The 26,242-nt window shown below is 37.0% G+C and overlaps 1 protein-coding gene across 1 annotated transcript; it reads right to left on the minus strand.

Moving 5' to 3' along the window:
- Positions 1 to 43: 43 nt before the first annotated feature.
- On the minus strand, positions 44 to 25,837 carry Slc25a31 (solute carrier family 25 member 31). The gene is made up of 6 exons (XM_008823686.1): positions 25,595 to 25,837; positions 15,284 to 15,411; positions 6,663 to 6,780; positions 4,092 to 4,246; positions 2,469 to 2,594; positions 44 to 244 (listed from the first exon to the last, which is right to left on the minus strand). Exons 1-6 carry the CDS (start codon positions 25,830 to 25,832, stop codon positions 44 to 46), a joined length of 966 nt encoding a protein of 321 aa, XP_008821908.1. The 5' UTR covers positions 25,833 to 25,837.
- Between the last annotated feature and the right edge of the window lie 405 nt (positions 25,838 to 26,242).

The following is a 26,242-nucleotide window of genomic DNA, read 5'->3' on the forward strand; positions in this document are numbered from 1 at the left end:
CAATGTAATCTGTTTTCTAAGTTGAATGCATGCATTTCTCAATTTAATCTCCTGATGAACCACCTCCAATATCAATATTAAGGAATTCTTTAATTTTGTCATATAACACCAACACCAAAGCACTTCCTGTGCCACGAAGAATGTTGGAAAAGGCACCACGGAAAAACGCAGGGATTCCTTCATGTTGGTATATTTTCATAAAGCAGTCTAGGGTTCCTTTATATTGCCGGTCAGACTCACCACTCTATTTAAAAAAGACAAATAATTTTCTATTATCTTTTAGGACAATTTTCTATCAGCACTAATAGGACAATTTTCTATCAGCACTAAGGATAGATAAAATTAATACCCTGTTCAGTTAATGAGCATATATTGAATAGTGTACCTAGTGGTTGAAGGATGTTCATAATTTCAAGACATAATTGAAAACTGACCATAAGGTAAACTTGCTAAATGTCAAAGAATGGCATCACACAAGCCATGATTTAATCTCTCACTACATTTCAATCAAGTGAAAAAAGCAAAATGAATCACTGTCTATGTCTGGGCAATAGGAAAAGCACATTTTAGAAAATGTGGAAAACAAACAACAAGGATTTAAATTTGTAAGATGCAGTGTGAGTGATAATTTATAAATAATATACAATAATATGTAAATTATCTTAATAATCAGAAATAGACTGATAAACATTTTTAGAAAAATTGTAAACATAAAGTAGAAATAAGGGGCTGGAGAGATGGCTCAGCAGTTAAGAGCACTGACTGCTCTTGCAGAGGACCTGAGTTCAATTCCCAGTACCCACATGGCAACTGACAACCATCTGTAACTCCAGTTCCAGGGGAATCCGACACTCTCTTCTGAACTTCACATGCATTGCATGACATACAGGTGCAATTACAAACATGCAAGCAATACACTCATACACATAAAAAAAAAATTTTTTTTGTTCTTTTTGAGACAGGGTCTCCCCGTAGTCCCCGCTGTCCTGGAACTCACTATGTAGACCAGGCTGGCCTTGAACTCACAAATATCCACCTGCCTCTGCCTCCCAAGTGCTGGGATTAAAGGTGTGTGCCACCATGCCCGGCTATAAATATATATATTTTAAAAAGTAGAAATAAGGAAATAAGCACCAGTAATGAAGTAGAAAACAAACCCAACAGAGTATATAAAAATGAGATGGCTCAGTGGGTAAAGTGACTGATGTGTAAGTGGGAGGACCTGAATTTATTCAGCTCTCCAGAACCCACTTAAAATTCAAAGTGGCATGGTAAGTCTGTATTCCTAGTGCTCCCATGAGCGAGATAGGCTGAAACAGGAGACTCTCCGGAAGCCCCAGGGCCAGCTAACATGCTATAACAGGAAATGGAAAATAAGAGATTTTTCTCAAAGAAGAACGTGAGGCCCACCACCTGAGGCTGTCCTCTGACTTCCACATGCACACCCACTCACACAGATGAATGTATGAGTGTACAGAAACACAAGCACAAATTGATTTTTTTAAAAAAAGACAAAAGATAATGAAAATAAGAACATGAAAAATCTAAGTTCTTGAAATATTTTATGGGTAAACTTCTGTAAATAATATTTTATAGAAAAAGAGGAATAACCCCAAAATTATTAGAAATGGCAATGGCAAAATAAATGTAGATGATCAGGAATTAAACAATTACTTTTAAAACTTAGATAACAGAAACTAAACATATCAAAAGTATAATTTACAAGTTCTAGGAATAACAAATACTAGAACTATGTTATAAGTGTCAAAGAACTGCATGCAATTGTTCAAGCTACTTTCACAAGGAAAACTGCATATCCAGAGGGTGTTACATGTGAGTTCTGCCCAATGTTCAATGAAATTTTGCTTTCCAAGAAACCATATCTTATCACCTTAGGCATATGGGTATCCTTCCTTTATGTATTCCTGGCTCCTTATTTCTTTTAAACCATTAACTGAGTATCTTCTAATAGACTATGTATTTAGGTGCAGGTTTTACTTATTTGTGTTACCAGAATTTAGCACAGATTAAGCATCCAAATGCTTGCCAAAGTAATTAATGTAAAAAGTAACATCAATGGTATGTGATATATTAAGTTTAAGCATTTATATTTAGAATGTAAGTTATATATGTTTTCACCTCAGAGTTCAAAATGATATACTTTTATCAAAATACATTACAACAAATTATGCTTATGCCTGGGCTTATTCTACTTAAGGTAATATTTCAATTAAGATAGATACACTTATCCAATCTCTTTCAGTCTACTCTACACTCCCAGATATTTCTATTATCATGGCAGATGAAGAAGCTCTGCTGGCTGCTGGCTATTTTAGGATAGGAAACAATTTAAGATGTGTAGTAGACAAATGATCCATGTCTTTCAGCTCAAATGTCTTTGCGATTAGAATATGTTATATTTGCATTTCAGAGAGTTTAAGATCCAATTAAGCTTACAAATAAATTACCTGCATCATCATACGCCTTCTAACTGTGTCAAAGGGATAAGACAGTATTCCAGAACATGTAGTAACAACTTGAGCAATGATAAAAGAGACAAGAAATGGAGTTTCCTTTGGTTTTGGCAACAAACCCTGGAAGAAAAATGTGTAAGTAATAATCTAGTTTTCCAAAGTATCTTAAATTCTTAATTCAAAGGATATTTTCACAAATAAATGAAAGAAGATGAAAAAATATTTAAAGTGAAGTAAAAAAAAAAACAGCTGGATGGGCCAGGTCTTTAGTCCCAGCACTAAGAAGGCAGAGGCGGGTGGCTCTCTTGAGGCCAGCCTAGTCTACAGCCTGGTCTAAAAACAGTAAGTTCCAGGCTAGCTGGAGCTACAGAGTGGCCCTGTCTTAAAACAAAACGAAACCCCAACAACAATAAAAAAACCCACAGCTGGAGCTGAGAAAGTAGCTCAGTGATAAAGTATTTGCCTAGTATGCAGAACACCCTGAATTTGATACTGAATAGCACAAAACAAGTGAAACCCTAGATAGCCAGAATTAATAAAAAGACTGAGAAGAAAGGGGCAGGATGCACATGACTACAGTTCATAGGTTTATGTGAAATAGTGCATATTTTTCTATTAAAAAGAAATTTGTTAGTGAATGGCACCTAAAACTAAAAATAAATCAACTGATCAAAAAAGTTCCTCCTTGTGTAATTGAAAAAAAATCAAAGAAGCCTGATATTACACAGATGATATTAAAAAAGCATCTGTTAAAGCTCTAAGCTGGTGAAGAAACATTCTTAGTTTATATACTGCAGGTGATAACAGAAAAGAGGGAGAGTGCACAGAGTTTTCTGTGATTAAATACATGTATTTGAGGTGTAATTTCTAATAATACATGCATTTTTAAAATACACTAAAAACTAGACTATGATCAGGCCATAATAAAAATACTCCACTACATTCAAACTGATAAGGGAGGAAGAGATAACATATAAGTATCCTATAAAATTTTCAACTTTTAATCTTAGTTAATAAATAATACTGATATTACTTTCACTGATTCCTTTTGGAAGCATTTTGCTATGCTATAGTGATTAAAAACAAAGACTTTTCTATTTACCACTTAAATAAATTTCTTAACAACTCTTAGGTTACTTATCTTTAAATTATAGACTTTAAAGTATTACACAATAATGTGAGAAGGATGCATTACATAAAAAGGTTTCCACAACTAACAAGCAGCTCAAAATGGCAGACATTAAAATCTTTATCTGCATATAAAAAGTGATAATAAAGTTAATGTAAAATCAGAAAGATGTTAGAATATGCCTTTCTATATGCTCAAGATATATAAGCCCAATTTGTATGTTTTCCATGATACAATGCATATAATATTGACAACATGCTATCCATGGCAAGTATCTCAAAGCTTAACTTTTGATAAATGCTTATATAAAGTCAGTCATAATATGGTTATAATTTAATTAAGGTATGGCAATCATGAATTAAGTGTAATTTTTTGTTTCACTAATTATCATTTTGATTTGTATAATTAAAATACATTAAGCACAACATACTAATTAGAATAAAAAGAAACAAAAAATTATTTAATATACCCATGTTACTCTAAATTACCTTAACAGTGTCATAAGCTCCAAAATAGGAGGCTCGGTAAACAATGATGCCCTGAACAGAAACACAAAACCCTTGGTATAAACCAATAATTCCATCTGATCTTGCTATTTTCATAATACAGTCACCTAAACCCTTGAATTGTCGTTCTTCAGGACCTAAAATAAAGCAATTGAAAATGATTAGTAGCACTTATGTCAAACACCTTAAAGTAAACATTTTTTTAACTTAAAAAAATTATTGAGAATTTCATACATGCATATAAGGTGTTTTGATCAAATCTACACCCACTCCCTCCCCTCTAACTCCTTCCATATCTCCCCATCACTTTTTTTCTGACAACTTCATGTAGCACACAGTAATTAAAAGTGGAACTAACCTTCTTGGATGTTTAACAGCTGCACTTTGAGGCCTATACTAATCTGGTCAAAGGGACTTAGAGGACAGTTTTTTGTTCCTTGCCCTCCAAGGTTGACTAAATTCCAGGGGACTATGGAGCATCTCTCAAAACCGTGGTGAGTTACCTGTCCTCTTGTTCAAGGAGGCCATGGAGACCCTACCAGATAGATGTGAACCAGTGTCCAGTCTACAAAGAGGAGGGTCAACACAGAGCAAACATTTCCTCCATGCTTCCAAGTGAAGCCATTCATGGTTGAGCAGGACCTTTGACTTATATTCACATAGCTGGAACTGGTAAAAGAAAGGAGCCAGGGACTTTTCCTAAGCCCATGTGACCCCTGAGGAACAGATCCTCAAATGGCCTTAAGAATAATAATTGGTTTATTTGAGCCAACTGCATGGTCTTAAACACCCAAAAGGAAAGTATAACCAAAGATTAGGTGATCAGTATATTTCTTTAAGAGTTCAAGGGATTACACTTCCCATACATTAGGCTTAGATCCATATAAAATGTTATTTAGACAATTATTTCTCATTAATGATTTTGGTTCTAAGCCGAAAGTGCTGCTCAGATATAAGACTTCAAATCTTGGTCTGCAATACTGTAGTTTCCACCTGTAGCTAAGGGAGACAACTCACTATTGTTCTAAAATTATGGCTAAATTTGTTTTCTCCCCCTATCTAGAAGCCTTTCAGAGGGAACTGACACTGATTCTAACCACTCCAACAGCTATCAAAGTGCCTGAAAACAAATCCCGAGTCCATCACTCTCCAGTCCAGCCTTGGAAGACAAAGAAAAATGAGGAGGAGCTCAATAGAAGGACACTTTTGGAAGCTCTCATCAAGAAATCCCATTTGAAACTTGCCTTGTTCTGACGTTTTTCCTGGTTCCCTGTCTAGAACTTGTAATGCTAACTACTCTTGCCTTTATTTCTCCTTCACATCTCCTATTCACCAGTCAAGGACTTTCTTTTCACCCTACAGATAAGAGCTATGCAATTTGGGAGTCTTTTTGACAGACCCACTAAAGGGGTACCCCAATTGCCTCACCCTGCATCCCTGGAAGGTACCCCCATTGCCTGGAAGGTACCCCAACTGCCTAGAAGGTACCCCAATTGCCTCACCCTGCATCCTCATGGAAGAAGCCAGAGCGGCCTGCATCCTGATTCCCTATCAGCAATTCAGGTAATCTCTTCAGAGGATGGTGTGATAAGAATAGGAGGTAGGAATTGGCTAGGCAGTTAAGGTAAAAAGACCCCCAAAGAAAAGTAACCAGTTTCTTGGCTAAAAGTCAAAAGGTCTTTGGGCTTCTTAGCAACATACTCTGTTCTAAAGGCCAAAAACGTCCAAAGTATTTGGGAGCTTTTATCTAATCCCTAAAAGATTTTAGGGTTATCTCTTCAGAGGGGGTAATGTTAGAGTAGCAGAAAGTCCCATAAATTAAACATTTTAAGGATCTGAGTGATCTGAAACTTCTACCTGAAATTTTTCTAACTAGAAGGTGCAAATCACTATCTTTCCATTCATTCAAAGTTTCAAGTAGTATTTTAAAGAAATTAACTGAAAATATTAATCTTTTATGAAAGCAATAGATTTGAAGCATTATTTATTTAAATTACTAAAATTATTATTATTATAAAATATTTACAAAGAAAAAAGGGGCATTTCCAGGGTGAGGGATGTATAGCTCATCCAGAGAGGAATAGCCATTAAAAAATATATATGTATGCAGAGGGATCTCTAAGAAAAACATGAAACCAGGTTATAAGCAGTTCTTAGGTTTTCTCATTACAATGCCTTTTTCCTTTTTTTTTAAAGGAGAAGAAAAAATTAGTTACTTTAAGATTAATGACTAAATATTTGCGGACAATATGTGGACTAGGGGCTGGAAACATGGCTCAACATTCAAAAGCCCTTGCTGTTCTTCCAGAGTTTAAGAGTTCATTTCCCAACCTCCATCTTGGATGGGTCAGTCACTTGTAACTCCAGAGAAACCAACACCCTTTTTCTGGCCTCCATAGGCACCTACACACACATGGCATTCACCCACAGAGATACATACACATAAATAATAATAGTAAATCTTAAAAACATATGTAGTCTATATCTGATAATATTGATACACAGATGGTTCAAAACATAAAGGAAGAGTTAATACTTATAAAAATTCCACACCTTTTCCAATATCCACACCTAATCGGGTTCTGGCAAAATCTAGTGGATAAACCACACATAAGGATGTTGCCCCAGCAGCCCCTCCAGAAGCCAGGTTTGCTAGAAACCATCTCCAGAACTGAAAATACAAATGTAAAAAGCATTAAACTACAGTATGTGACTGTTCAAAATAGCTGGTAAACTGTGATTTTCCACAAATGTAAAAAAATCTAGATTCATAAGCTGCTTTCAAGAACAAATATCTACAACATTATGCTAACATTTATCTGCATACCTGTTGTAGCTTTTCTGTGTTGTCCAGGCTGGGGATAGAATCCATAAAGAACATAAAGGACTTGTGGGAAAAGAAAGGAGTATATAAACTGGAGCTATTAAGGAAATTCCAAGGTATAAGACACTGGTAACTTGAAGTGAAAATACTGTAATCACACTGAGTTTCTTGCTATATTCCATGCTCATATTTCAAACATTAGTTTTAAGTCTCAGACTGCTTTGGAACTCCTAATTTTATCTTGGCCTAGACTATCCTTTCTATTGCTTTTCAAAACCAGAAAGTTATTGCTTTATGCTTTAATTCAAATTCTACTTCTTTCATTGGATCTCTGCTCTCCAGTGCCTATAAAACTGTACATACCCTCTCTGTTTTGAATACTGTCAGAGAATTAAAGGTGAATTGCAAGACCAATATACAAAATGTCAATATTTCAGACTTTTATTTTTAAAATAGTACTGAAAACTTTGTTCAATTTATAATTATTTGTATACACATATACTCAAAGATTTAATTTTTTAGGCCAAGATTTTTATTTAAGACCTTTAGATATAATTCATATTTCAAACAATTCATCTTTGAATACAACTCAATAAAATAGATTCAGAGTTGTATACCTGTCACTTCAATTTTAAAACATTTTCACTACCCCCAGAGAAATCCTATACCCCTTTTAAATCACTCCATATTGTCCCTGACTCTCCAAGTTCTAGGAAGCCCTCAATCCTACTTTCTATCTCTATAGATTTACCAACTGTATAAATTTCATATGAATGGAACAACACAGCATGCAATCTTTAGAGATAGGCTTTTTCCATTTGCCAATGTTTTCAAGGTTTATTCACGCTGCAACCTCTATCACTACTTCACCCTGTTTAAATTGATGCATCTTGTTTTATGTATCCATCAACCAGTTGTTCCCATTTGCTAGAAGCCAGACTCTTAGACCATCTGTTTATTTCACAGAGTTAAGTCATGGGGCTTTCCCAGAGACATGTGCTCAAGTAATACTTATTTTAATGAAGTATACAGGTAATACCACTGTTTCCAGATTCTCATGATTCCTTTTACTCATCAGTGCTAATGTGTGAGTATAATCATACGACAATTGTATAATCATACAACAATTATAATCAGGAGATTACATATGACACCAGGGTAGCTAACTTACAGAATCTGGCAGAAAAAGATGAGCTGGGCCAGATTTTCTTAGGCATCTGATGCTAGAGAGTCTGGGCAGTTAGCAGTAAGAACAGAAGTAGAAATGTTATTTAGAGTTATTTTTTGATAGGAGACGTCTTTGAAATTTTTGAAAGCTAGAAGTAGACACTTGTCTCAGAAAAAAAAATCACGTGTATAAACAGATAGATTTAAGTGTTTTAGGTAATATATCTCAAGTAGTCTTGAAGCATCATGAATCCCAGGTTAAGATCCTCTGACCTGAAGAAAGGCCATTAAAGGATCACTGCAATATTAACCTTGAATTTCAAAGGAATTAAAAATATATAGGTAAATTAGGTGAGCAGTATTGAGAAAGCAAATATACTTACAAAAAAACAGGTAACTGGAAAGAAATCAAGAATAGGTGACTTGGGAGAGAGATAGTATATAGTTTGGTCCCTAGAGAAGCCTTTTGCTAAAATTAAAGTGCCACTCTACGGTTCCATTTTCCTGAAGTAATCTGAGTGAATCTCTGCCTCTTAACTATCAATAATCAAACCAAACTTTTGTCTTTCATTGTGCTGATAAGGTATATCACAACTATAATTTGTACATGTTGAGCTATCCCTATTTCCATGGTATGAATCTCAATTAGTCATGATGAATAGGTTTTTTTCTGATGGGCTGCTGGATTTGGTCTGTTAGTATTTTGTTGGAAAGTTTTTATTTTTTTCCTTTTTCATCTATGCTCACCAAGAATACTGACTTGTCATTTTTTTGTGTGTTCTTTTCTGTTTTACTATTAAGGGAGATTGGCCTCATAGTTCGGAAAAATTCCCTCCTCGTCAATGTTTTGAAATAATTGGTTTTATGCCTTTAAATATCTGGTAGAACTCAACAGTTAAAGCCAGTTGAGATTTTTATTGCTAATTCAATCTCATTACTTGTTATTGGTTTATTCAGGTTTTCTGTTTCTTCATGACTCAATGTTGGTAGGTATGTGCCCATTTCTTCTAGGTTATCTTTTTTTTTATTTTTTTGGTATTTACTTGTTCATAATAACCTCAAATGATTCTTTGTATTCTGGGATATTAGCTGTAATGTCTGCCTTTTCATATCTAGTTTGTGTCTTCTTAATCCAGTGAAAGGTTTGTCAATAAACATCTTTTCAAAGCACCATCTTTTTGTTTCATTGATCTTGTAAAATATTTTATTATTTTTATGAGTGTATTGCCTGCTTGTATGTAAGTGTACCTGTGTCATGAAATGCCCGTGAAGGTCAGAAGGCGGCATCAGATCTCCTGGAACTGGATTTATGGACGGTTGTTAGCCCCCATATGGGTGTCTGTAACCTAACCTGGGTCCTCTGCAAGAGTACCCAGTGCTCTTAACAGTTGAGCCATCTCTCCAGCCCCTGTTTCACTGATCTTTTTATTGCTTTTTAGGTTCTATTTCTTTGCTGAGCTCTTTACTTTTTATTTCGCCTGATAATTTGGAGTTTGACTTGTCCTTGTTTTTCTAATTCTTTGATGTCTGCTTTTGGAGGTAGGTGTGTGTAGTCTGAATGAGAATGTACCCCATAGGCTCCAAGTACTTGGCCCCAATTGGTGGGGACATTTGTGGAGGTTTTAGGAGGTGTGGCCTTGCTGGAGGAAGCATGTCACTCAGGGCAGGCTTTGAGAGCTCAAAGCCTTGCCCCACTTGCAGTTTTTCTTTCTGTTTCCTGTGCCTGCTTGAAAATCTAAGCTTTCTGCTCCAGCTGCCTCCTGCCATGCCTTCTTGACATTATGGACTCTCATCCCTCTGGAACCATAAGTCAAATAAACTCTTCCTTCTATAAGATGATTACTATAAACTTTTCTTTTAGTTGTGACACAACACATTATTCACATATTTGTAGTGATGCTATGTAAGCATTGCATAACAGTTATATAAAAGAATAGTATATATATAGAACAAACGTGTAGCATATACCATGATGTACAGCATGCTCTTGATGATAACAGATGAAAACTGGCTTATATATTTACTAAACCTTTTGGTATGCTACTAGCAATTAAAAATATTATTGTAAAACACTGACAATAAACAAGTGGCCTTATACATGTTATGTTTACTACATTTTGTGTGTATGTTCATGTGAAGGGCAGAGGACAACCTTGGGTGTTATTCCTCAGATGCTACCTTACTTATTTTGAGACTATCTCTTTCATTGACTTGGAGCTTGCTGATTAGATAGGCTGGCTGGCCAGTAAGCCTTAAGGATCTGTCTGTCTTACTTCCCCAGCACTGGGATTATAAGTACATACCATCACACTCAGCTTTTTTTTTTTTTTTTTTTTAACAAAAAACCAAAAACATGGGTTCTGGGGACTGAACTCAGGCCCTCATAGTTGTGCAGCAAGTACTTTCCCCAATGAGCTATCTTCCTAGCAATGTTTTGATCGTGCAATTTTGGCTCGACTTTACCTCTTTTCTTTTGTGCTGGAGATTAAACCTTGAGACTCACACATGCAAGGCATGTGCCCTACTAGTGATCTATATTCTGAGACCTTCTCTTATGCTTGATTTAATCTTGTTTTGTTCATCATGGGCCTAGGAGCTATAGGCTAAACCACACACACACACACACACACACACACACACACACGGATACATGTATATACACATCATATATACTAGGAGTAAAATAGGTAGATGGGATTAGGTAAGTCCACTTTATGATGTCCACTCTATGACAAATTGCTTAATGACCCATTTCTTAGAGCACATCCCCACAAATAAGAAATGAATAACTATAGTTTCTAATGTATCTGTCCCTTAACTTTCAGATCACAGCTAAAAATTTCTAGCTACCACCCTTACTGTATTAGAATTTGACTACATATTTACTTTTTCCAGTGAGTTCTATACGTCCATGTTATTACTTAATTTCAACTCAATAAAATACTTTAGTATTTCTCATAAAGTCTGTTCTCATAGCAATAAACTCCTTCAAGTTTTGGCTGTCTTGCAATATGTATAGTTGTTCTTCATTTTTATTTTTTAATATTTTATTTCTTTTATATGTATGAGTGTATTGTCTACATGTATGTGTCATGCAATGCCAGCAGAGGTCAGAAGAGTGCATCAGAGCCCCTGGAACTGGAGTTAAGGATGGTTGTTAGCCATCGTGCGGATGCTGGGAATCAAACCCAGGTCTTCTGCAAGAGCAGCCAGTGCTCTTAACTTCTGAGCTATCTCTACAGCCCCACCAGTTCTTCATTTTGGAAAGTCAACTTTGCTGGGTATATTATTCTTGACTGGCAATTTTTTTCTGTTAGTATTTTGATTGTATTATTCTTCTCCTGGCTGTTTGCATGGTTTCCAGTGAGAACTCTACACATAAGATTATTAGGGCTCCCTTATACCTGAGTTTCTTCTCTCTTGCTGCTTCCAAAATAATGTTTTTGTTAATTTGATTGTTAATGTGTTTGAGTATTATTTTTGAGTTGATATTGGTGGGAATTCCTCCCAGGATTTGCAAGGTTTTAAGCTAGTTTCTTCCTTATATGCTAGTAATTCCTATGTGTGTATGTTTGATGGTATATACTGCGTACATTATTCTTTCTTTACTGTATTTCAATTCTTTTCCTCTAATTTAAAATTACATGTCTTTAACTTTATTAATTCTTTATGATCAAAACTACTATTGGAGCTGTCGAATTTTTCTTTTATTGTATACTTCAGCTTAAGAATCTGATTGGTTCTTTTTTATGGCTTCTGTTTCATAAAAGTTCCTGTTTGAGGGGGGGTGCTGAGGATGTAGTTCAGTGGTAGACCACTTGCCTAACATACACAAGACCCTGGGTTTGATATACAAAAGTGTGTGCACGTGTGTGAGAGAGCAAACGGAGACAGAGGAGGGAGGCAGGGGGAAAGAGAATAAGTATTAGCTGGGTATGCTAGCACACATCTATAATCCCAGTACTTAATAAGATGAGGCAGGAGGATTACAAGTTCAGTGACAGCTAGGGTTATATAGTGAGACCATCTCAAGAAAGAGAAGTCTCTATTTTGTTCATCCATTGTTTTCTGAAATTCATTTAGATTTTTTTTCTTTTTTATATCTCATTGAGCTTCTTTTCAGTTTTTAAGTTCATTTACAGACTTTTACCTCTACCTCTTCAGGGTCTGTTATTGGAGCTTTGTTAGTTTCCTTTGGTGGTGTCATGTTGCCTTACTGTTTTCCATTGCAGCCTTTCATTTTTCTATGCATTTGTTATTTATTTTTGTTTGTTAAAATTTTACTTTTGTGACAAGATTCTGTACAAATATATTTATATTTATATTTGGCCTAGAACTTGCTATGTAGACCTAGCTGGCCCTGAATTTGTGGCAATCCCCATGCCTCTGACTTTGTCTCTCAAATGCTGGGATTACAGGGGCATGCCACCATGCATAAGTTTGTCCTATGCATTTCAAAGTGTAAACCATTTTACGATCTTTACACACTGGTTTCAGCAAGTTAAAATCTTCTTGTTAAGCCTCTGGGATGTTAGCACTTTCTCCAGACAATAGGAGAAAGTTGGGATTTGATCCACAATTTGTTGGGTCCACAGTGGAGACTGCAGCTGGTAGCAGGTGTGGGTCCTATCTACTCTCTGTGTGAACTGAGCTATCTCCTAGAAGATCTTTGGATTGCTACCATGATGAGGGTCTGGTTTATAGTTCACACCTCCTACCAGGTATGTTAACAGGTGCGTACTGCTACATCCAGCTCTTACTTAGAGAAACCACTGGATGGGTCCCTAAACAGGCTGTATGACTAAAGTCCACAGCTGGGGAAGAGGTGTGTGTGTGTGGAAGTAATCAAATCATAGAACTGTTTCAAGGTCCATAATTGAGGCCAAGATCTGTCTCTTGGGTCATATACACAACTACCTTCTGGAAGATTCCTGGGTGGCCAGGCCTGCTCTCAGATTGCCACTAAGAAGAGATGGAGGCAGTTTCTAGAGCTGTTTCAAGATCTATAATGGGACTGAGGTCAGCTAGGGTAGTTTATATTAACATTGTGCCACCAACTGGAGATCAAGCCTTCAACACCTGAGCTTAATGGGTGAGGAAGAGAAGATCCTGAATCAAAGAAAATTAAGAGTTTTCAGACAAAAAGAATACCTTTCTAACACAAAGTACTATGATAACTGTTTCACATGAAATTTCATCCAAATCTCACAATAAAATAATGAGGTAGAGATTATATCCAATTTTCAGATAAGCAAACTAGAGATTAGTGTCATGACTTTAAAAAAAGCTAATTAAGCCCAAATCTTCTAATTTCAAGTTTGTTAGTTACCTTTTGCACTCTCTACAACATAAAATACAGTGTAAAGTGTTCAATACAATTTCTTAATAAGATGAAAATGAGAAAAGAACAAAAAATTTAAAAAGCATTAGCAATGAACATGTTCTATAAACAAGGGACTTTTAAAAGAGCTGTTCTGATAGTTAGATTGGTTGGTTGGGAATAGAGAAGAGGGATGGGGGACTCAGGAGTGGGAGGGAGAGAAAAACAGAAATGGTGAGGAGGAAGAGAGATTTTAAGAGTGAGAAGACCTTGGTGGTATAATGCACTGAACACAACAAAATAAAGAGAAATTAGGACAATAACATGTAGTTCATATGAGCAAGAGATTTTGAAACTGTTATTTTATAGCTAGCAGAATTATTTAGAAAAATAAAAAGCACCATTGTAGTAAAGAGAATTCTCTTTATATTTTAATTGTGTGTGTTCACATGTAAGCATACATATGGAGGCCAGAGGTCAACCTTTGGTGTCATTCCTCAGGAGCCATTCATCTGTTTTTTTAAAAAATATTTTATTATTTTAAAATTTTATGTGTATGAGTGTATTGCCTGCATATATGTGAGTTCACCCGTATTGTGCAATGCCACGGAGATCAGAAGAGGGCTTTGGATTCCCCTGGAACTGGAGTTAAGGATGGTTTGCAGCTGCCATGTAGGTGCTAGGAATTGAACCCAGGTCCTCTGCAAGAGCAGTCAGTGCTCTTAACCATTGAGCAATATCTCCAGCCCCCTCATCTGTTTTTTTAAGACAGGGTCTCTCAATAGGACCTGGTCTTACCAAATAAGCTAGGCTGGCTATCCAGTGAATTCTGGGATCTGCCTATCTCTGCTTCCCTAGAAATAGAATTACTAGCATGCACCTCACCCAACTTTTTATGTGGGTACTGGGATCTAACTCAGATCTTCATGTTATCACAGTAAGCACTTTACCAACTGCTATCTTCTCAGCTCCCAGATCCACCAAAGAGAATTCTTTAACTTCAATATATCATTTTCTTCTTTTGTTTGATTGTATTTGTATTCTCAGTTAAATAAATCTTTATCCATAAAGGAAAAACAATTTACTTCTTAGGGAATATGCTACCCTTGTGGTAGGAAATATGTATGTGTTGATTCCTCTTTGTGCTTAAGAAAAACAGTAATTATAAAATACAAATTACATTTAGTATTTACTCTGAGAAATCACATCTTGAGACAAATGATCCCTTAATTACTGAAGTTATGAGACTTCATGAAACTTTTTAAAGCTAATATAATTTTTATACATTTACATATTAAAATTTTTTGATTTATTTTTATGTGCATGAATGTATTGCCTGCATGTATGTAAGTGCACACATGTCATACAGTACCCATGGAGGAAAGAAGAGGGCATCAGTTCTCCTGAACTGGAGTTACAGACAGTTGTTAGCTGCCACGTGGGTGCTGGGAAAAACTCAGGTCTTCTGCAAGAGCAGCCAGTGTTCTTAACTGCTGAGCCATCTCTCCAGACCATATTTCTATACCTTAATATATACTCTAACTTGTCAACATCTAATATGCTGCTTTTATTACTCATTTATTAATTTTTGTCTTACATGTGTGAGTGGTTTGCATGAAAGATGTAAGTGCACTTGGGTTGTGCAGTGCCCATGGAGGCCAGAAGAGGGCATCAATCCCTTGGAACTGGAGTTATGGGTTCTCTGCAAGAGAAGCTAGAGCTCTTAACTACTGAGCCATCATTCCACCCCTGTTTTTATTATTTTTATGACCACTAGTGTACCTTCACACCAAATAAAACATTGAAGGCAAGACGAATCTGACAAGTTCTAAGAAAATTTTAGCTATATTGAAATATAATTACCTGTTTCTCTTTATTAACTCCAGACATGAATAGTTGTTTGTATTTGTCCTTAAAAGCAAAGTTTAAAGCTTGTGTTGGAAAATACCGAATAACATTTGCCAAATTGCCACGCCAATAACTGAAGAAACCTACAGAAACATAGAGACACAGTATTAATGAAGAATTTTCTAAAATACATGAATACATTTTCTACAGGAGAAAAAAGGCAGTATTAAATATGCAGCCCATTCAGATTTTGTTAATTTCAAATTTAAAAAAATCTAAAAACCTATGGAAAGCAGTATCAGTTAAATACAGGAAATCTTTAATGGGAGAATGGCAGAGCTCACTAGTATTTATCAAAAGTTAGTAACTTACAGCCTCATCCTCAAACCTTGATACACAATTCCTATGATAATAAAGCTGATACAAGCAGGTATACTGTAAGAAAAAAGAAACTCCAGTAATATTCCAGTTACTGATTTGTACACACATTCATGAGAATGAAAAAGGGATGAGACAACCTAATGTCCCTTTGTTTTTTATGTTCTGGAACCATTTTGAATGGGAACTGGAATTCAGAAAAAAGGGGCAAGAGAGGGAGGAGGAGATGATAATCTATTTTATTTCAAGATAGTCTCTCTCAGTCTGTTGAAGTGAATGATTTCAACCTCAAATCTCCATGGACTTTCAAACCTCATGTTTCAGTTATTATATTATACAACTCCTGAAACTCAGAGCTTATAATCTAGACCTCCCCTAGAACATGATAGGTTAGCTCTTCCATACCCTTATTCTCATCAGATAGCAAACTGTCAAATAGTTTGTGCTACTTTCAAAATTTTTTCCTAAGTTTTTGTTTTATGTGTATGAGTGTTTTCCCTGGATGTAAGTGAACCCATGTTGTGAAATGCCTGGAGGCTAAAAAGGGCATACAATCCCCTAGAACTGGAGCTAAAGACAGTTGTAAGCCACCACGTGGGTGCTGGGAACTGAACCTGCATCCTCTTCAAGAGTAGTCGGTGCTCTTAACCTCTAAGCCATCTCTCCAGTCCAAGTCTGTGCAGCTCTGAATAGGATATCTCTAGTCCTAGCTTGGAAAATACCCTGTATTAGTCCTTTAAAAATAAAGATTCATAAGAAAGTAATTTTACTGTATTTCATGAAATGAAATGTCTCCTCATTCTAGACTCAAAAATGGGGAGAACATAAATTAAAACCACAGTTATCAATCTCTTAGAATGATTAATATAAAAAAGACAAAACAGGTATCAGAGAGGATGTAGAAAAGAGATTCCCTGCCCCCTGAAAACTAAAAACAGAATTTCCATAGGATACAGCAAACCCACAACTGAAGCTAAAATCAGCACGTTGAAGGCATTTACATTCTCATGTTCAGCATTATTTGCAACAGCCAAAATAAAGGGTCAGTCTAAGCATCCATCGATAAATGAATAAAGAAAATGTAGAATATACACACAATGGAATATTGTACCTTAAAAGAAACTCCTGTCATTTGCTACAGCATTTATGAATCTGAGGATATTATGCTAAATGAAATAAGATACAGAAAGAAAAATGCTATCATGATATATCACTTATATGTAGAATATAAATAAGTCTCACAGAAGAAGAGAGTAGAATTATGGTTCTCAGAGGATGGCTAGGGGTGAGATTAGGGGTGAATGGGTAACAGTGAGGTACTGTTTACAGAGAATAGACTATTGGTTACACAGGATGAGTAAGTTTGGGATATCTAATATACAGTATGGGGACTACTGTTAATAATGCTAGGTATATGCATGAAGTTTCCTAAAAGAGTAGATCCTAAATGTTCTGAAAACATTTAATTATGTATAGTGATGGATATGTTAATTAGCTTGGTTTGTTGTTATCAAGACAACATATACATACATGAAAACACCCCCCCCGTACACGATAAATATACATCTGTCATTTCCTACCTATAGAGCTAGTAAAATCATTTTTGAAGCAGTATTAACATCCTCCCCCTGAAAATTTGCTAGATACCTCATTTAATACCCATAGCCACCCAGAAGGCACCACCCCCTTTCCAGATGGAGTATTGTGTTCAAACAATTTCTAAAGCATTGGGAATTTGATTTGTTCAGGCTAACTTGTGAGAGTTAGAACTGAAACCCAAGCAGTCTGGAAAAATAATTCATTTCTATATCTATAATACTTCTCCATAACACTTTAATCACATGTATATTTTCTGTACTAATAAAGATCACCTGTCCAGATGGTGACACATCCTTAATCCCAGCATTCAGGAGGCAGAGAGGTACAGAGGGGCAGAGGGGCAATGCGGCAGAGAGGCAAAGGCAGGCAAATCTCTGTGAGTTTGAGGGCAAACTAGTCTATTAAAAAAGGCAGCCTGTTTAATGAAGCAAAAATGTAAAAAACTATAAACATAAAGAATATAAGCAAATTATAAAGGAGTGTCTCTTCCCAGTTAGGGCTGCCCTAAATTACTGAGGGAAGTGGTAAATCTAATTTTTAGAGGTATTTTTTAGTGGTATTTAAATTCTTAGTAGTAAATTAAAACTTTCCCCAAACAGATCTAAGTATTTGTGCTTTCTCAGTGAAAGGACCTTTAGGAAAAGAAAGAATTTAGAAAGTGAACCATGATTCTGTAAATATTGAAGATTAAGATTTAATGTTCTGGACCATAGTTACAGCAACACAGTTGCACTTTACTGGCAAAGGATAAGGTCAGTTTTATTTTGTTTTTGGGTTGTGTGTGTGTGTTGTTGGTTTTTTTTTTTGAGACAGGGTCTCCCTGTAGCACCAGGCTGGCCTTGAACTCAAAGAGATCTGCCTGCCTCTGCCTCTGAGTGCTGGAATTAAAGGCATGCGCCACCATGCCTGACCTGATAAAGTCAGTTTTAGAAGGATCAGAAAGTACATTTGACAGGAGTCTTTCCAAATGATCAAGGGAGATTTAAACTGAAAAAAGTTAAACAAGCTGGGCGTGGTGACACAAGCCTTTAATCCCAGCACTTAGGAGGAAGAGGTAGGCAGAAGAGTTGACCTGGAACTTGCTATGTAGACCAGGCTGGTCTCAATCCACCTGCCTCTTCTTATTGGTGTGAGTGTGAGGAGATCAGAGGACAACTTGCAGAAATTAATTCTCTCCTTCTACCATATAAGACCTGGATATGGAACTCAGGCTGTTAGGCTGGGCAGCAAGTACCTTTATCCACTGAGCTATCTCACCAGATCCCACAAACAATTCTTAGTATGTCTGGAAAATAAGACATCACAAAGTACCTTTCACAACATTAATGGATTCCCTGAAATGATAGGTGTCAGGTTAAGAATCCATGTTTTAACCTCTTTTTCCAACATTATATTGAAATATTTTATTCATATTTCCTTGTTTTTCTCTGGCAATCTGTTGCTAGGCACTCCAATGACCCTGATAAGAGTGCAGAGGCAGAGCCCCAAGGCAGATTTCTGAGTGCATTATTGCTGTAAATATCTCCACAGGGGTCATGTCTCAGTTTTAATTCAGATAAATTTTAGGTATCTTATACTACACAGGTTCTCTAAGAAATTATACAAAAATTTATGTGTAATACAAAGTTATCCCAAATAAACATCTAGAATATGTCTCTAAATTGCAGACTACAAACATTCTAATTAAATAATTATAACTTATGGGGTACTCAACAATTGTATAGGCACATGTTGAGTATTTTATATTCATTACCTTAAGCCTCATAACTACCATATCAAGGTAGAGACCATTATAAATTATATCCACTAAACAACCGAGGAAACTGATTGAACAGGTTTAAAAAACCTGTTCAAGGTTACAAGGCAAAGGAAACACTAGAGCTTGACTCTAATCTATCTGACTCCAGGCCTAGAGTCATAAAAATTTTTACTGACTCTACCTAGAAATCCAGTCTAGAGAGAAAATAGTAAATTTTTTGGTTAGAACAAAACAAGAGAAAACAGAGGTGATACAACCGTAAGACTGTTTTGACCTTCTGTTCATAAAGAATAAATGGATATGGTGGTACATGTCTGTGATCCCAATACTTGAGTGATAAAGGCAGAGGAATCACAAGTTTGAGACCAGGATGGGCTACACAGCAAGGCCCTATAAAAAATGGCAGAGAAAAACAGTAGGATAGCAACTTTCTCTGCTAAATTCAGAATTATCTGTTAAGTGCCTGGCCTAAATAAGGAAAAATAAAAAATAAAAAAACTCTGAAATTTAAGAAAGGGTAAAAAAACACATGTGCATACACCCCCCCACACACAGATGTTCATACATAAATGGTATCAGCTGTTTCCTTGTGGTTCCTTTGATATTATTACTCTTGATTTACTTACTATTTAAAAATTTTATTCTATGCAAAGAGTGTTTTGCCTGCATGTATGTATGTACACATGTGTGCAATGCCCGAGAAGGTAAGAGGGTGTTGGATCCCTTGGAACTGGAGTTACAGACTGCTGTTAGCTGCCATGTGGGTTCTGGGAACCCAAACCCAGATCCTCTGCAAGAACAGGCAGCGTTCTTAACTGACGAGCCATTTCTTCAGTCTCTTGATTTATTTTATGTCAGAATCTTTCTTGTAAGTTTTATAGCAGTTAAGAATTTAGACATAACCTGACAATAGAAACTACATAAACGCTCACAGTATTTCTTTCAGGCCCAAGCATATATTTAAGACATTTTCACACACCAGTTCGGCAACAGAGTGCACAATGTCCAAGACCCCAGGACTAAGGAATGGAGAAGGAGGATTTTAACAGAAACAGAATTTTTCTCTTCCCAGTTCCAGCCAGAAGGATACATGAATCCATTTTATTTCCTTTTATCAAAACTAAACAAGAATCTATCAATCTACCCAAATAAACACAAAATATATTACTATATACAATAATTGAGAAATGTGCAAGTCACTTCTACTAGTGTAACAACCACTTTTTGTAGGCCACCTTTACTGTCCTGTGATACATAACTGACATCTCGCCCAAGCACAGGTGCCAGTTCTGATTAATACATTAAATATCAATAAAATATATATTTCCACTTTATTTAGATAATACAAATAAACAGTATTTTCTTCACATACTTGAAAGTATTGTCCACAACAATGAATTCTAGGATACTAAACAGCCTCACTGTTTCAGATGAAATTCAGATGAAAGAGTTAATAAATTCATGCCCAACAACTTCTTTAAGAGAAATGAGTTCTTATGGGCTCTCAAAAATAAGGCTGCATCTTACAAGATCCATGCAAACTTAGGCAGACAAAAACCCAGCACGGAACTGTGGAAATGAACAGCATGCCCCAACCGTAGTCAAAGGATTATTGGCAGCTGAATACTGCTGGCTGAGGAAGAGCTGATCTTCTTGAAGGGAGAGACTCTAGATAGGGTGACTAGATCCCAGTGGACAAACTTGCACTGAGGGACATCTTGGGACACTAACTTTACATAATAGGCCTTAATACAAATGACAGACTGTATGAACTCCTGTGGGGGCACTATGAGAGGGTGCCAAAGGGGAAGTTCCAGGAGGGGGGTATAAAGATGATTTTATGTATGAAATACACAAAAATTCAATAAAAATTTATTAAAAATAAGGCTGCACCTTTAAAAGGCTATACTCAGAACATAGTAAAAAAGTATGTTAATTAAAATATATTTACATATGCAATTTTGCTCAGTTAGAAAACATTAAGAAAATGTTAAATGAGGTGATTTTGTTTTAAGACAGGGTCTCCCTGTAGCCCTGGATGGCCTGGAACTTCCTCAACCTCACAAGAGATCCAGCTGTCTCAGACTCTTGAGTGTTGGGATTAAAGGCACATGCCACCACTCCCGGCTAAATGAGGTGATTTAAACAGTGATTTTTAAAAACTTAATGCTTTATATTTCCTATTAAACATGCATTATTTGTGTAATAACATTTTTAAATGTTAACAAGTTCCATGCAAACTGAGGCAGACAAAAACCCAGCATAGAACCAGGATAATGAACAGCAGACCCAATCTTAGCTGAAGAAATATTGACAACTGGTTGCTGCTACGTGAAGAAGAGCTGATCTTCCTAAAATAAGAGACTCTAGATAGGCTGACTAGACCTCAGTGGATGGACTTGTACTGGGGAACATCTGAGGACACTGACTTGACACAGTGGGATGACACAGTATAGGGGCTCCAGTGGGGGGTATAGGAGTGTGCTGGTGGGGATGGGGCTATAAAGATGATTAAGATTGGTTGAGATGTTCTATATGAAATACAAAAATTCAATAAAGCAAATTAAAAAAATACAGAGTTGGAAAAAAATCAATAAAATAATAAAAACAAGTGGGGGGAGGCAGTGAGATATCTCGGTAAAGGCACTTGTCTGAAGTCTGACAACTGAAGCTGGATTCCTGGAACCCACATGGTGGAAGGAGAGAACTGATAGTGCAAGTTGTCCTCTGACCTCCACACGAGCTATGACACATGTGCACCCCCACACACATCCAAAAAGTATAAAAAATTAAATCTTATAAAAATGTCAAAGACATGCAAAGAGATGTTTAAAGTTATATTCAGCAGAAAGAAGACATCTATCCTCGGGAAAGAAAGCAAGAGAAAGCAAAAAGATAGTGAAAACATCCAGCTGTGTCTTCTGAGATCATATCTCAGTCTCAATTTCATGTTGTTTAAAGTCAGTAAAATAAGATAACATTTACAAAACAAAAGAAATTGGAACATCTGATACAAGTATGTCTTGATTTTCAAAAATGAGAGAGACACTGGGCATGGTAGTGTGCACCTTTAATCCCAGCATGTGGGAGGGAGAGGCAAGCAGATTTCTGTGAGACCCGAATTTCAGGCTGGCTGGGACTACAGAGAAACCCTGTCTCAAACAACAACAAGAACAAGAACAGCAAAAAACAAACAAACAAACAAACAAACAAACAAACAAGAAAACCGAAGGTACTGGGGGGGGTAAATTAGGTAAATTTCAGAAAATGGAATCTGAATCTGATTTAATTGAACAGTGAAATTTCAGAATGATCTAATTGATTCTCAATCCTACTATGCCCAATTCCTCTTCATATAATAAATATTTTACAATAGTTTTTTTGCCAATCAGAAACAAGATTCAAAGATAATGACTACCTCATTCATTAAAAAACATCAATATAAGGCTCTCACTACCATAGAAAAAGAAAAGCTAGAGGAATTTACAAGGTATTTTAATAATCTGCAGGCCATGACCATGACATAGACACAATAGCCACATGCTTGCCTCTACTTATAATCTGTGTTTTTTCAAAACATACATTATTTGGGGCTAGCAAGATGGCTCAGTGGGTACATGCACTTGTGCTTAGACCAATGACCTAAGTTCAGTCTCTGAATCCCACAAGGTGGCAGGAGAGAAATGATTCTGAGAGGGCCTCTGACTTCCACATATGTGCCTGCGTGCATGCTAGATTAAAAATTAAAATAAGTATTATTTTGCAAAGGAGGCTTATTTAATAAAATTTTTTTAGTTACATACATACAACCACCATGAATGCAATAGCTACAAATACATATAAGGGGTAATCAAATACTAAAATCTGTATAGGTTGACATGAGTTTTCAAAGTGATGAGTATTATATTTCTTTTTGTTCTTACATGATAGCTGCATTTCTGGAATCAATGTATAAAGTTATGCTCCAGATAGTTTGTGTTTACAAGTAAATTTGAATTAGGTAGGAGTTTTACTACAATCATAAACAGGCTTTATTGCTACCAATACTTGGTCAGAAATATATCATTTGGGCATGGTACAGTGCTAAACAACTGTAATCTTAGTACTTGGGAGGTGAAGACAGGAAGATCAAGAGTTCAAAGCCAGCCTAAGCTTCATAGGAAATTAGAAGGTGGCCTGAGCTACAAGACCCAATCTAAAAAGAAAAAGAAAAAAGTGTAGAGGAGTTATTTGGGGTTACAGGATATCTTTACATGTGGGACAGAACTGCACACAGCAGCAGGATGTATAGAATTCCTGACCTTGCATTTCATGTTGTCATAATTTAGGGCTATATTACTCTGTACTATACACATAAAAATTTCCCTCATAAGGTCTCAAAAGTGTCTCAAGATGGCAATATTCTCCCTGCTATGAATTACCCTTCAGCTTAGGCTATCTAATGGTGCACTCATAACAATGACTTGTACATGAACAAAAAGCTTAAGTTTTTTTAAAAGAATATTTGTTATTTTTATTTTATGTGCATGAGTGAATTGCCTGCATGTATAAAGTTATGCTTCAGTTACGCTGCATGTATTTAAGCGCACCCATGTTGTGCAATGTCCATAGAGGTCAGAAGAGGACGTTGGATTCCCTGGAACAGGAGTTACCTCTGGTCGTTAGCTGCAATGCGGGTGCTGGGAATTAAACTTGGGTCCTCTGCAAGAGTAGCCAATGTGCTTAACTGCTGAGCCATCTCTCCAGCCTCATCTTCTCAAGTTTTGATTATGATCATTGTATCCAAAAAGGTAAAGACAATCTTCATTATCATCACCAGAAAAGGATTTAGAATTAACTCAAGTTCAAAAATCCTATCATAAGAGTTATATTTTAAAAATCAAAACACATGTTTTGGTTTAAATTTCCAAAACCCTCAGAAAACATTAAAGACACAAAAAATTAGCAAGGTCAGTACAATCCACCTAGCATATTTTACATAATATTTAAAGCAGATACATTAAAAATAAAGTGATGTGGGGTCGGGGAGTTCAGCAGCTAAGAACACTGGCTGTTCTTGCAGAAGACCTAAGTTTGAATCCCAGGACCCACATGGCAGCTAATGACCCTCTGTTAACTCCAGTTCCAGGGGATCTGACACTCTCTTCTGATCTCCGTGGAAACTGCACTATTTGGGTGCATCTACCCACATGCAGGTGTTACACTCATACACATTAAACAATAAAATATATAAAAAATGAAATACAGGGCCTGATGAAAATAAGAAATATTGGTAATATTGAGCATACAGCTCATTTGTATTTTGTTTGAGCTTGTTTTTGTTTGTTTGGTCTAACTTTATTTTTTTTGATTTTTTGGTCTTTTTGAGACAAGAGTCTCTCTGTAGGTCTAACTTGATTTTTAAAAGTATTGTGTTACAGCTGGTTAGATGCCTCATCAGGTAAAGGCTCAAGGAGAAATCAAGTTCTTCAAGTTGTCTTCAGATCTCCACACCCATGCTATGGCACATAGGCATTCATGCATGTACACACAAAATAACATTTTTAAATGTTTTAAAGTTATATTAAAATACTGCGACAGGATTACTGAATTCTGGCCCATTATATTTTGTGCAGTGGAGACTGCCTCGTTTAAAGGCCTGGTCTTTAGTAGTTCTCAAGAATAAACAGAATTTTTCACTGATTTAGGTATCTGAATTCTGGGAGGTTACAATGCATTCCATATTCGTACTTTTCATAACCTTACTATTTCAAGAAATACTAAGCAACTCAGATTATTAGTTAGCATACAACACAGGGCCTAATAGCACCTCACATTCTAGGACGTCTTACAAAGTCTTACACTTTTTTTTTTTCTGGGCCAGGCACAAGTGTTCTCAAAGTATAAAGCCTGATGTAAGATAAAGGGAAAGGGCAGGCCAGGGTCTCACTTGTTTAAGCTCATGGCTATGGGAATGTGTTAGGTAAGTCAAAAAAATAAACTCTAGCAGGTTAAGAAACAGACTTGGGGCCAACTGTGGTGACCTCGTCTGTAATTGCAGCACTTGAGAAACAGAGGCAAGGAGGGTCGAATCAAGTTTATGGCCAGCCAGTTCTACAAGAAGCGAGTTCCAGACCCCATCTCAAAAAGGAAGAAAAAAGGAAAAAAAAAAAAAAAAAAAAAAAGAAAAAAAAGAACCAAAAACCCCCAAACAACAAAAAACTGAAACAAAAACAAGGCAAACAAACAACAAAAACCTACCACAACAAAACAAAGCAGAAAAACAAAAAAGAGAAACTGACTACCTGCCAGGTTGAGGCCCTGGCAGTAAACTGCCACTCACCCACTTACTGGGTGACCCCCTTTTCTCTGGGTGACCCCCTTTTCTGGGTGACCGCCATTTTCCTCTGGGCCACCCTATTCCTTGTCATTCCTCTGGGCGAGCCCCTTTCTCTGGGTTCCCCCTCTCTAGGTGGCCCCTATTTTCCTGCAGGTTACGCTACTGTTTCACGTCTTCTCTGGGTGACCAACCCCCTTCTGTCTGGATGACTCTCATTTTCTCTGGGTGACCCCCTACCCCCGCCTGGCACCTCGGCGCCCGCCACACTCACCCTGCTCGCGCGGGATGCGCACCAGGCAGTCCACCATGCCCTTGTAGCGAGCCTCAGGGCTGATCTGCTTGGACGACGCCTGCACCTGTAGCAGCAGCTTCACACGCTCGATGGGCGCCACTGCCGTCTTGGACACCGCGGCCGCGACCCCGCCAGCCAGAAGGTCCTTCCCAAAGGACAACGGGTCGAAGAGCCCCGTGTCCTTCTTGGCCTGCTTCTTCGAGGGTTCACGCTGCATGCTGGATAGACGACCGAAAACCAGAGAGACGCCGAACCAATACCAAAGCGAAAACGCTGCTTCAGCTTTATCCTGGCGGGAAAGGGGCGCTAAGGACGCTGGGAGAACAACAGGCTGTATGTGTGTGTGTGGGGGGGGGCGGGGGCGGTGTTCCAGAGGAGCTGCGCAGGCGCAGCCATCTAGCTGCGCAGGCGCGTCCAACGTCCTCGCTGCCAGGCGCCCAACATGTGACCCTAACACCTGTTTCCGGGCACGTGTGCGCATGTGCACAGTGGCTGCGTTCAGGCCTTAACAAGGGCCGTGTGAGCAGCGTTCTGTGGTGGGGAAACAAAACAGCTCTTCTCAAGAGGAGGAAATTCAACAGCAAAACAAATCTAGTCTCCTTTTAGCTTGGTTTCAGCTTCACTTCT

The sequence above is a fragment of the Nannospalax galili genome, unplaced genomic scaffold (assembly GCF_000622305.1).
Source record: "Nannospalax galili isolate Female #2095 unplaced genomic scaffold, S.galili_v1.0 scaffold1109, whole genome shotgun sequence".
Lineage (NCBI taxonomy): Eukaryota > Metazoa > Chordata > Mammalia > Rodentia > Spalacidae > Nannospalax > Nannospalax galili.